Genomic DNA, 13,509 nt, shown 5'->3' with positions numbered 1-13,509 from the left:
AGTCTAGCAAACATGACATTTCCCTCAAAAGCTAAAAATGAACAATAGAGAGGGTTTGAAGAACCTGAATGATACCGATATATACATGCCTCAGGCACAGCGCACACGCACTTTAGCTGGAACATATTAGCAGACCGGATGTCATTAGGATAATTCAGTAAGATGAATTCTGCCTTGAGAAGATCTAATATTCAAAATGAAGAAGTGCTACAACAGACAAAATGCTTCTACAGAGATTAAAGAAGGTTTAAAACTGTATTTTGAAGAACTGTATCATGAAGAAACCGCTAACAGCTTTTCAGAGAGGACATAATAAATGTACATAGCTTTAAAAACCTCTATTAACCCTTATCCTGTCATCATTTAATCACCTTCATGACATTCCAAAACTGTGATTTTAATACTCCTGCTGAACACAAAAGGTATTTTGAAGAATGTTGGTAACCAAACGTTTCGGTGACCATTGACTTCGATTGTATGGGAAAAAAAATTCCCAAAATATCTTCTTTTATGTTCCACAGAAGAAAGAAAGTCATAAAGTTTTGGAACAAAATGAGGGTGAGTAAAAATTGACAGAATTAGAATTTTTGGGTGATCTTTCACTTTAAGCTCAGATAACTAACTAAAACAAGGCAGAAGTACATTGACACTCTATTCCACGCAGTCATATCTACTGCCAGTCAGATCAAGTTCTTTCCCATTAAACTTTTATCCACACGGTCCTCTCTCAGATGATGATTCCGCATCAGAAATAATTCACATGGCACATCTTATGTATGCACCACTAAAACTTTGATAAGGGCTACAAAGTCATCAATTCACAAGTGCTAAAATTATTTATGCTGATATCAAATGCAAATGATCAGATTTCCTTCCATTTTCAGATCTCGTTACTATGTATATCATTCACTACGGATGCATGTAACCGATGTCCAGCTAAGGCTACTACTTCTTTACTTTCAAGCTGACAAGGGATCTCATAAGATCATTACACATGAAAACCTACTTTACATTTGAAAAGAGAGGCCTCATGCACTATGAAAACACATGAATCGACTGGCACATGTGGTAGTGGTGGGGGGGGGGGGGGACTGTATGAATATTAATAGTCATACACAAAAGCCTTTAGTGGACCGGCAAACAAACAGACTCTTTGGGTTAAGAGAGACGTTCACAAGCCACCTCAAGCACACGTAGACAAATACAATAGCTCCAGACTTCCTTCATCATATGAATGATGACAATCTACTGTGGAGTGTCAGACCCCTCGAATGAGTCATGAGTCTGATCCTATAGAAATCATTATCAAGAACCCAAGAAGAAAGAAGCATCATTAATAAACAATTGAGATGCTTGATCCTAGAGAAGTCTCAGCTCAACAAACCCACACTTTTCCAAGAGACATCCATGTAAACATTGCGGTGAGTGGTGTTTAGGTAGAATAAGTGGACAGACGGTACTAGAATGAGTAAGTTTGGGTAAATATGTCTCTGAATCCCCCTGAGGATAGTCAAGCTAAACATACTAAACCAGACCACTTTAAATAAGAGACAATGGGGTCTCAAGTTATAATAATTGAGAAATATCATATGATTTTTTTTTTACACTATACCACAATCAAGGATGGGAAGGGTATTTTTTAGGGAATACTACCAGGGGAAAGTTGCATAAACATAGTTGCACAAACAAGTTAGTTCACCAGAAAAAGCTGTCATTAATTACTCACCCTCATGTCGTTCTAAATCCGTAAGACATTCGTTCATCTTCGGAACATGAATGAAGATCTTTTTTTGATCGATCGTGTCTCTTCAGAAAATTTTGGACTAAAACGCTTAATTCTTATGGATTAGTTTTACGATCTCTTTATGAACTTTTTGAAGCGTCAAAGTGTCAGTTGCGTAGCTGCCAAATTGGATGCCAATTTCATCAAGAAGATCTTCATTTGTGTGTCAAAGATGAACGAAAGTCTTACGGGTTTGGAACAACAAGAGAATTTAAATTTTGGGGTGAACTATCCCTTTAAGAACTAATTTGACCAACTAGCAGTTAGTTAGGGGTAATAAGACTTACTTTTCTTTATCAAATTAGACCAATCTAGGTTATAGAAAATTATGAAGTCTATAATAATATCTATTTTTATAAAAAAAAATATATTCTAGAAAAAATATATGGTGATTAACTTGTAAGCCTAGTCTTAGCAGTTTATGCAACCAGCCACTGGATCAATTATGATTTTCCATAAAGCCCAGTAACAGGGTAACAAACTAATGTGCTGCACAGGATGATCAGTCTTACATCAAACCTTGTTGTCCTAGGAGAGCATATGAGCTTGCATATCTTGATCTATAAAAGCTCTTTGATTTTAGCTTAAAAGAACATCAAATGCATCTATCATTTATCCCTACTTAACCAACAATGTGAAATCTAAGGATTGGAGCAGATTTGGACTGCTCAATCATATGCTTTTCATTACAGTACAGCGTTTTAAACAAAGTTGATGTTGTTGTTACTCTGAGATGAACCAAAAGACTGTGATTAGTTGCTTCAGGTATTTGATTGCATTGGCTTCAGATTTGATTGCAGTTAAATCTCCGAAGGAAAGTAGATCTCCAGGGTTTAGCAGCCCTGATTTAAATTGCGCCAGGCCAACAGGTGATTTTCCTTCTCCAGCATCGGCGTTTGTGTAATATCACAGCAGTCTTACTTTGGCTGCAAGACTCGACACTGCCCCCTACCGTTTTTGACCAGCAATACAGTCTATGTTTTGTACACCTGCTCTCCGGTTCGTAAAGAGAACTAGTATTGAACATTACATTATTTACACCAAACTCAATCATTTCAATTCAAACGATTTGAAAAAAAGCAAAGAAAATGAAACCAAGTTTTAAAACTGCAGGGTTTCAATTTTTTTGAGGAAATTGAAAATTGAGCCACTGAGTGTAACAAAGACGAGGCACAGATTTAGCTCATTATTAATGCGCGAGGGCTGACAAATTAAGCGCCATGCAGATCATAAACTAGAAATGTTATGTCTGCAGATATCGCCAACGATAATCGGCCAACCTACATTTGCTAAATATCATTGTTTTGTTTAGGTAGGCTAGACTACTTGTTCTCAATCATTGCGGAGCATAGTATGGGCTACTCGTTCTCAAGTAGCCTAGGCTACTTTTTCTCATAACCGGTCTTATCTTTTTTTTATTGTAAACTGCTGATTTCGGCATTGGCGCCGTTGTTTTTGTGTTGTAAAGCGAGCTTAAATTATAGTAGAAAATAAACTTTACTGTTGCTGGTGCAGTTGTAGCTTATGCCTAAAAATAGCCTATAGGTTGTATTCAAAAAGATCATTTCTAAATAACATCATCATTGCACATCATTCACATAGCCTATGGTTATCTGACAGCTGAGTGACAGCAACCTTAACTCGCAAACTGACTGAAAAAAGCTGCCGTTTTCTGTATTTAAACAATAAATATTAAAATATGAATAGCTTTTCTGTTAACGCTTAAAAAGTTGCTCGAAAACACACAGATATAGCCTATAGGCTACTGTAGATAGGCTATAGCCGAGAGATATTAAATCCACCTTTTCTGAGAGACGGCTATTCGCACATCCTGTGGAAAAGTAGATTATTCTCGGTGAAAAGTAAACATATGTCCAAAGAAAAACCCTCAAAAGCCGATGATAAAAGAGAGTGAAATATTGCGTGTTTTACTGGGAGCTTATGAAGGCGAACGTTTCGATTCCAAAGCAGAATTCCTCGGATCTTGAACAGAACGTGAGCAGCGAGTAAATTCCTTGTCAGGATAAAGGAATACCCTACTGAATCCTGCTCATATAAAACATTCATGTTCTTTAATAAAATGAGAGGAAAGGACTGTGAAAAAGACATGACATTCCCAATGAGGGTTTTGTGATCACCATAAAGAGAGAAAATCTGCCAATATCCAATTTTTATTAGATAACCAGGAGTCTTCAATAATTAAAAAAAGGCAATACTACTAAAATAAAGAAAAAAATACTGGTTCATGCAAATCCACTGGAAATTGAAAATAGAGCTTGACATTATTTGAAATTGAACAATAATTTTAATTGGGAAAGAAAGAAAATAAATGTAATTAGCTAATAGATATAGGCTAAATGTTTATGTTCTTCACAAATAAAAAATCAAACAATCACAGAGAGTCGCTAAAATGTTGATAGTCAGTCAAATCTGACCGCAGAAGTTCTAAAAGTACTTCACAATATCCTACACCAAGAACATTAGACGCGGTTTCTATTGCCTAATAGCCTACTTGTAAAGGTGAGGTAAATAGGCTATATCTAAGAGAGTGTTTTTACCTTCTGATGTCCTTCCTCTGAAGTAAACTCATACGTAAAACGCAACGCATAAACCGCAATCTCCGCTTTGCGTAGGTCTCCTGTGCAGTATCCCTTTTCTGTGAATGACTTCCACCGATCGACCTGAAGCAGCTGCTTTACTGCGCTGTGCTGGAAAGAGGAGGCTACTACAGAAGGACAGCTGCAATTCAAACGAATAGGGGTGCAAACTCTGCTATGAAGCTCCACCTCAAATGTTTGGCTCAGTGGCTGCAATATCTGATGAAGCTCTCATTTTACATTCTAAAGACATTTTTGTAATAGAAACCTTGTTATCCTGTTTCAAATGATCAAAAAACGTCGTCTTTTGGGATTCAGCAACACCCCTATATCCAGCCTGGATAGTCTGTCCCTAGAATCGGTGAGGTACCATGGCAATCAATTAAATCGGACTATGTTGCCAAAAGTAGCAAAGTGTCATATCAACATGTCTATGTTTTGGTGTGGTGCAGTCAAAAAACCCTGACAAATATGTGGTACCATGTCACATGGGGATGGCATACTTTTATGTGTAGCTATCATGGTACATACTATTATTACGATTACCATATTCATATATCCAATGTTTACCTGGCTGGTAGACTATTGCAAGCCAATTCAAGGAAGTATCAAAGGATGTTCAAAAACACATGGGAGGCCTATTACAGTAGCCTATATGTGTATATACGGTATGTATGTACCCAAAAAATAGTGGACAACCTTTAAATTTGTTTATTTAAATAAAGAAAACACAATGTGTAAATCTGTTGGCTTGACTCTTGAAAGTTGCTTTCATTTTTGATAACTGTCACATTACATAGGCTGTGGAAATACGCTCAAACACTGCAAGCTGCAATATGCATTAAGCAGCTGGGGATGTGATGAGGGAGGTGACTCAAGAGTCAAGACAGTTGTGTGGTACTACTGTCACATCCAGGTGGTGGCACTACAGTGTGTCTGACACCGGCATGATCATTGCAAATATATTATGGTAATTATTAGTGTAGGCCTATTATTTAATGCCTTCCTTAAGTAATAAGGCATATAAGAACATACTTATTTATGAAATAGCAACACTGAGGAACCACCTTGGAACAATTTGAAAAATAAATTATGTAAATATATTATAAAATATACATTTATAAAACGAATATTCCTGACTATTAATTCTTATAGGATGCTGATAAATTGCTAAGGCAACCATTGACTACAGTCAGGCAAAGGAATTTACTTGTCCAAAAGAATAGTTTATTGATTATTACTGAGCTGCAATCAATTTGTACGCCAAACTGGAAGGATGCTGTTTAATAGAATACTTGTTTTTATTTATGTGTAAAATAAAGTCAGTGTTAACATAGTTTTACATTTTGTTCTAAACCAAATTACACATTAAATGTGAAATTTGAAGCTGCTGTGTTTTAAAAAAGCATAGGTTGCAAACAAGTTGTTCGCATCCTATTTAAAAAGAAAAAACTTGTTTTATAAAGTATAGTTATACAGTTATTTACAGTCTATTTAGTTTTTACACCACCACCCAATATTTATAAAATCGCTGAGTTCAACAAGGTCACACAAGTTTACTGTATAGGTTTTTTTAAAATTGAATTATATACAATCTTAGCTATAGCTATATTTGTGGTTATATTTTCTGTCACAGTCCTGATGTGTCAACTCCATTTCACAAATTATAAAGAAATAATAAGATAATTTCCCTCGTTGTACAGGTTGAGCCATTCACTGCAACACCAGCTCTTTATAGCATATAATATTTTGTTGACTTTTTACGATTTTCAGTGTAACTGTGGTTCATTGAATTGCATAGATGGAGCTAAAAGGAGGAAACCATCCTAACTCAGTTCATTCATTCATTGAACATTCTGATTAATTCAAAACAGGTAGCCTGGTTATTTTCAGCTTTGAAGCTTTTGTTCAAGAACCAGTAAGTCATTTGAATATACTTTTCACCGTTTCTGCATGGATGAGAAATAATTTACATGAGCTAAGATCACACACTTTCACAAGTAGGCAATGTGTGTGTAGGCTATATGCCCCCGCTTACGGCGCCCTTAACGAACTACATTTCCGAGGAAACTACATTTCCTAAGAAGCCCTGCGTTCTCCAGGGATTTGAAGGAATATGGATTGCGCTTGCGTGGCCAGACGTGGCAGCGGCATCATGGCTTCTTGGAACCGATACGGGAGACGTTGGAGACTGGTCGAAATGTTCTTATTCATGTCATTGGTGAGTCTTTATAAGGAATCTAATGGATCAATAATATGAAATGCGCATATCGGACAGATGTTTTGTATTTGACGTAAGACGAAAACGAAAGGAAAAGGGAATGATCTTCTGTCCCTCTTGCAGCAGTAGCTCAAAGTTGACAGCAGAAGAGAGAGACTCAAGATCAATCCGTCTCATTCATCAGTTCTCAGGTCTTGTTTTTGGTGGTTATACACCTGAAACTGTGTGCTTCACATGCATGAAACATCACATGCTCTATGCATTACCACTTGCATTGTCCAACTATCTCTAATGTCAAATCGGATTCAATATTGGTTATATCTGGTTTAAAACGAGCATTTGTCTTATTTCATTAATGCATATTGCTTTAATATGTCATGTTAGAGGTTTTTTGAATTATTGTTTAGGTCCTGTTTGGGTCAATGGTGTAAAGAATGCTTATTATTTTTTGTCCAGGTTGTGTTGTTAAAAAACACATGAAGAATGCATACAATTCCAGCACACTATGCTCCTGTTGATGAAAGGAAGTGAAGTGATTTTGCAAAAAAAATATTGTTAATATTTGAAAAAGTTTTGTCCATCCAATCAAAGTGAAACATAGCAGACCCCTTTAGACCCTCATGATGACTGTGTCATTTAGTTTTACTTTTTTATGTCTTTTTATTAAATGGCTCGTTTTGTTTATGACCAGTGAAGAAACTCTAAGGAAATTTGTATCCAATTATAAAAAAAAAAAAAAAAAACTTGAACAATGTTTCGAAACTTTACTAAAAAGTTGTGTAGAGTACACTGTATTTAAGGTGATATTTATTTTGTCATTTTTTTGATAGCACTTCTAAAATCATTAAGTCAAAATTGAGTGTTTTTCATATTGTGTATGAAGTAGGCTAAACATGAATTCAAAGATGGAATGTGTTTTTTTTTACAAAATATTTTTTATCATCTTGACCCATTTATAGCATGGACTAGTATTTGACAGGTTCCCATATTACCGATTCACTATCAACAACACATGAAGCCATGGTTGAACCAACTAACGTTCCTACTTCTCTATTATGATTTTATTTTAACTGCATCTCACAGTTTGTGTTAGAGCAACGTTTATATTTACAGTAGCAATGTTATTTAACCTTGATCAGAGGTCTTCCTTGTTCTGCTCTTGATGAACATGACAGAAGTGAGCTTGTAATGCTTAAAGCAAACGAACCCTCATTTACTTCAGTTTAAAGTGCATTAACCCTGTTTCACAACTGATTTGTGAATCAATGTGGGCCGTGTCCTCAACACCAAACTCTAATAGCTACTCGGCCACGTCAGTCAACTCTCATTACGCAGGAGCTTTCCTGTTTCACATCCTGTTCTGTGCCTGCCACTGCAAACAAAGGTACTCTCCTGAACGGTTAGGACTTTGTGGTGGTTGGGTGGGGGAATAGAAGCCTCTCTCTGTTATCTGTGCTTCCCTCCAGCCCTCCTGCTTGTCAGAGCAATTTATAAAATCTCTTAATCTTGATTACAGGACCCCACAAACCCCCTCTACCCTCATTCCACATTGCTTGGTCCAACAGCACACTGCGTATGGACACGACTAGCTGTGTTGTGCACCTACAGTAAATAACTCATTGTGTGAGAATGTTTGACTCATAGATTGACTGTTTCAGTTGTGGAGTCATTTCCTTCTGTTTATGAATAACCTACGTCAGCTTTGCAGAGCCGAACCCCCCCCCCCCCGTGTTGTGTGGCTCAGCAGGAAGACTAGGCATGTTTGAGGAGCGGTATACGATTTGTGCTGAATCAGTGAGACCTTAAATGTGAAAATGAGATTCTATTTATTAAGCAGATTTGCGATGTCTTTTGCGCAGTGTATGGTAGATGACAGCTTACGCTGCTGATTAAGCAAGATGTTTTTGTGTTGAATGTTGATGTATGACCGATCTTTTTATTTTTTTTAAGTGTTTCCCATGCTGTGCAAAACATGTCAGCAAGGTCCACTGCTAGAACGCCGGGTGTCCTTGAGCGGAAGATTTAATAGCAGGAGCAATAGCATCCATAAACCACAGTCAAATATAACATAGTGGACATAATTAGATCACTGAGGAATTATATACTGTGCTATAGAGCCTTGCAAATTCTAAAAGTTTAGTTTTCTTTTTTCTTTTTAAATTCAATGATGATCTGCTGTTAAAGGAATAGTTTGCCCCCAAATGAGAATTTTATCATTGCTGACTTACCCCCTTGTTATTGATTTTCTATCTTCTCTGAACTACTATAGATGATGTTAGAAGGTAGAATGTCTGAGATTATGGTTTCCATGCAACTGAAGTGGTTAGTAATTTATAAGGTTAAGCTGTAAGACATAAAGTAGTTCATATAACTTGGTCGCTATATTCTGGTATTCTGAAGCCATGATCTGTATGATCAATATTGTTCATATTTGCTGCATTGATTCAGTCATGAAATTTGACAATAAATAAGTAGATTTTAAATAAGACACATTTTGGTCTGTTAATCACAAAAAGCTATCATACGTCTCCTATGGATACGTTTTATAATATTTTATTGGTGGTTTTCAATCTTTTTTTGTAGCAAGCCAAACTTTTATTCATCAAAGAATCCTGAAAATAATGCATCATAGTTTCCACAAAATATTAAAATATAACCGTATTTAACAGCGATAATAATAAATCTTTCTTGAGCAGCAAATCAGTATATTAGAATGATTTCTAAAGGGTCGTGTGACACTGAAGACTGCAGTAATGATGCTGAAAATTCAGCTTTGCCATCACAGGAATAAATTACATTTTAAAATATATTAAAATAGAAAACAGTTATTTTAAATTATAATAATATTTCACAATATTAAAAAAAAAATTTTTTTTAAATAAATGCAGACTTGGTGAGCATAAGAGACAAACCAACCCCACACTTTAGTGTTTAATTTCATCAATGCATAAAATATGAAGAGAAAAAAACTGGGCCGGCCGTGCAAACATAGGTGATAAGATATTTTCATTACCTTTGATGTACTATACTACTATAACCCGCTATTAGCCTTGCCTTGCTCTACTTTATCTCCAAATGTAATTTAGCACTTTGGAGATTCAGACTTTTCTTAGAAATCACAGTTTCTTTTTTAAAATTTCTGAATGGATTTGGGGTTAAAGAATATATTGCTTTTGAAAGAAATGGAAAACCAACTTTCTATTGTAAGTATTTCATTCTTCTGCATGTTGCTGAAATCTTTGTCATATCTGTCTGTTGAAGAATCGTTTATTCCCAAGTTAATGATTTACAGACCATCCCTGTTGAGTTGAAGAGTCCACGCGGATTTCCTTGAAAAGCAGCAACTAAGAGATTCATCTAGGAATTTGAGTGAATCACCCTATTCCTTCCTTGCATGTTCTCTTCATTCCCTTGTGCCAGAGCTGCTCTTCAGATGAAATTGTAGCGCAAAATATAAAAAAAATTCTCCAACTTGTTCTGTTCACTTCACATTGATCGACAGGAGAGTTATCAGGCCTGTCTATCAAAGCGGTTCAGTGGATGATTCTAACAATCACAGTTTTGTGCAAAAGCTTGGGTTGTTAAGATAATGCCCAAGTCGAACACCACTGCTCAGGGACATCCAAATGAAAGTCTTTGTAACATGTACAGGACGTGATGATTGCCAGATAGTAATGGGCCCGCTCTATTGGTCGACTGTCAGGTTTGGACATAGTGTTTGAAGAATAGGTGGTGCACCAAAAAGGGATGGAAACCTGATGTGACTAGACATAGAACACTAACTCTTTTGTCTCTGAATGGAGTTGAATGCTGCAGTTGTCTCTGTACTGAAACTGTTTGTGTCTTTATTCTGTTCTGTATTTTAACATTACTGTCTCTTTTAGCAGTGCAAATACTGTAGAGATACTTTTTAAAATGTTTAAAACATGTTGTAAATGTCTAGAACAATCATATCACAATACTTGTATCATTTGCAACTATAATTTTATTCAAGGTTTATTACAAAAAAGTAATAATTTATTTTGTTTATTTAATTTGATAAATTTTTGAACCTCTCCCTGACCTTTAGAATGTTTCCATGCCTCTAAGACTTCAATGATAACACTTCCAAACGACTGCATTTTGCATTTTATTTACGGGAAGAGCGTTTGCTGTCTGGTTCAATATATTTTGCGTTGCTTCATTCGTCATTAACTCTTTCCCCGCCAGTATTTTTTATTTTTTTTAAAGTTGCCAGTCACCGTCATAATTTTTGATCATTTTCACAAAATTTTCATGGCCCCCAGAATATTTTGTTGTATGAATATCTGAACATATAATATATCAAAAGAAAGAATAGCCTCTGCTTTTAAACAAAAAAACTCTCATTTTATTCTAGCTTAAAGCATTCTTTTTTATCAACACTTAAATGTAAGTTTCATAAAAAAAAAAGCTACATTTTGAGCAAAAAGCTGAGAAAAACACGTTCTTGTCAAAGACTACGTCCAGATCGGATTCAGAACAATGATCAAAATATAGATGGAGTAGATCGAGTCCATGAACACCCCCAAAGCTCATCCTGGCTGACATTTTATTCAATAACATTACGCAGTTTTGATTTATATGCTGTTTAATGTTGAGGATCGTGTTCTTATTTGTATCTGCTTACTATCGCTCGTTTCTGCTTTGATTTAGTACACTTCCGGTATTCAATACTCTTTCAGAAGATTTCATAGCGCCCCTACCATATAACACAAAGCATTCTCATCCTAGGGCGTCATATACTGACGCTTTTGACATTTCGTCTACATCGAACGCACATGGCACCCTTTAGCGTCAATATGACACGCACAGAGCTTTGTTCGGTTATGGGTAGGTTTAGGTCTGGTGTAGGGTTAGGGTTAGACCGCTAGGAGGCGCCTTCTGGCCCATATCTATCTGCGTCTCATATTGACGCTAAAGGGTGCCATGTGCGTTCGATGTAGACGAAATGTCAAAAGCGTCAGTATATGACGCCTTGGGATGAGAACGGGAAGCCGGAATTTTCCGTCAATGGTGGGGAAAGAGTTAACAGGCTTTTTGCAAAGCATGAATTGCATTATTGTTCACAAACTAATCTGTGCTTAAATGTGATAAGACTGTAATGATCAGGGACTTTGTTTAAAGTCACTCTTTCCTAATGCTGGGATCCTTTGTGAGGATATGCAGAGCTGTAGGTGCTACACACAGCCAGGAACAGCACCCGTTTTGACTGAATTTACATATTCATATTTTATTTAGAAATAATAGCTTATTAGACTGCTTTCTTCTTACTGCCTAATGACTGAATTTACATATTTATATTTTGTTTAGAAATAATATCTTATTATAATGCTTTCTTCTTACTGCCTGACTAAAAAAAAATTGAAGACCAAATAGGTATTGTTGACGAGTAAATGAGAGTATTCATCTACCTGATGTCAGGAGGTAGTTCAGAACAAGTCATTTCAGTCTTTTCTCTTTTTAAAAAATCTTTCATGATATAACCTACTTACAGTTGGACCTGAGTGTCTTGCTGAAAGTAAGCTGGTCCTTTCAAATACTTCAGTGAGTAGCTCTGACATTTCTTCATAATGCATCACCATGTCTGCTCCCCCTGTCAGCACGGCTGAATTCAGAAAAGGTGTGATTTTTGAGGTCCCTCAGCTTTGCAGTACTTTAATTAACCCTGACTTTAATATTCACACTTTCACTGGCACCCAAGGTGCTGGGGCTGCTGGGATGTCACCCTGTCAGCACAGGTTGTCCACTCCACTGGACCCCATTTGCTCAAACAGTGTTAATGAAAAGCACGCCACTGAATGAAACTCCTCATTTCAGGAAGGAACAGATCGTTGTCTCTGATCCTTGTCCTTTTATATTTAATCCACTGAAAATAAACTTTTTACTCACCACTGGCAGGTGAATTGAGAAATGTATGTAGGCCTAATATATAATCCGTGTTGGGTGTAATTAATGACAGATTAATCCAATTAATTTAATTACTTTTCCCTTGAAAAAGTAAAGTAAGGGATTACTCTTATTTTATTTTTTTTAAATTTTTTTTACAGTTACTTCTGATGTAATTGCATTAAATACTGTATAGACTACACAATTCTATATAAGACAATAGTGGTTTTAACATCAATTTAATGTTAAAATGTATGTTTTTAATGTAACCTCCCTTTACACAGTTTGGTCAGTTCAAGAATAATATACGAAATTGTAAACTGTTTATTTGAAATAATTAAAAATTGCAGTTTCATGTCTATCGTTGTATTGTTCAACTGGTTGAGGTTGATATGGGATTTATACAGTAGTAAGTTATCCAATACTTTTTAGAGAGCGTAATTAGCAGTGATCTAATTACACTGTTGAAGATAGTAGCAAGTAATTAATTACTTTTTTAGAGTAACTTACCCAGGCGCTGTATATATAACAAATTCTTACCCACCTTGAAACTGTACTTTGTATTATTGTTATTTTTATAAAAATGTATTTTATTTATTATTTATAACTATTGTTAATTATTTGTTATTTATTGATATAATATATTTATTCATATAATATGTGTGAGTTGATGAATGATTATTTGTGAATAAAAGTCTAAATTCAGTCTGTTCGGCATTTAAAGCGATCGTGTCTCTTTGGACTGAACCGCTCAATTCATATAGTTTAGTTTTATGATCTCTTTATGAACTTTTTGAAGCGTCAAAGTGGTAGTTGTGTAGACTGTCAACAGAGGGACAGAAAGCATTTTGATTTCATCAAAAAGATCTTAATTTGTGTCCCGAAGATGAACGAAAGTCTTATGGGTTAGGAACAACATGAGGGTGAATAATTGATGACAGAATTTTTGGGTGAACTAACCCCTTGTGTTGCCACATTTAGTTTTGGAGAAAAAAAGTTGG

At 35.8% G+C, this 13,509-nt stretch overlaps 2 protein-coding genes across 4 annotated transcripts in view; one reads left to right on the top strand and one right to left on the bottom strand.

The window, feature by feature from the left end:
- sema5ba (sema domain, seven thrombospondin repeats (type 1 and type 1-like), transmembrane domain (TM) and short cytoplasmic domain, (semaphorin) 5Ba) overlaps positions 1-13,509 on the bottom strand; it is a 207,036-nt gene that overhangs the window by 135,881 nt on the left and 57,646 nt on the right. For 2 of the 3 annotated variants that reach the window (XM_079880360.1, XM_079880364.1), the window contains exon 1: positions 4,342-4,480. The exons of the other annotated variant lie outside the window; for it this stretch is intronic. The gene's annotated coding sequence lies outside the window, so the exon portion shown is untranslated. Of the gene's footprint in view, positions 1-4,341; positions 4,481-13,509 lie in introns of those variants that run through there. 3 annotated transcript variants of the gene reach the window in all.
- pdia5 (protein disulfide isomerase family A, member 5) overlaps positions 6,482-13,509 on the top strand; it is a 56,567-nt gene continuing 49,539 nt past the window's right edge. Inside the window, exon 1 of the mRNA XM_079880367.1 lies at positions 6,482-6,601. Within this exon, the coding sequence (XP_079736493.1) occupies positions 6,497-6,601 (105 nt within the window). The 5' untranslated portion in view covers positions 6,482-6,496. The remainder of the gene's footprint in view (positions 6,602-13,509) is intronic.

Source organism: Squalius cephalus (assembly GCF_949319135.1).
Source record: "Squalius cephalus genome assembly, chromosome: 9".
NCBI lineage: Eukaryota > Metazoa > Chordata > Actinopteri > Cypriniformes > Leuciscidae > Squalius > Squalius cephalus.
This window is presented reverse-complemented; position numbering and strand designations above follow the sequence as displayed.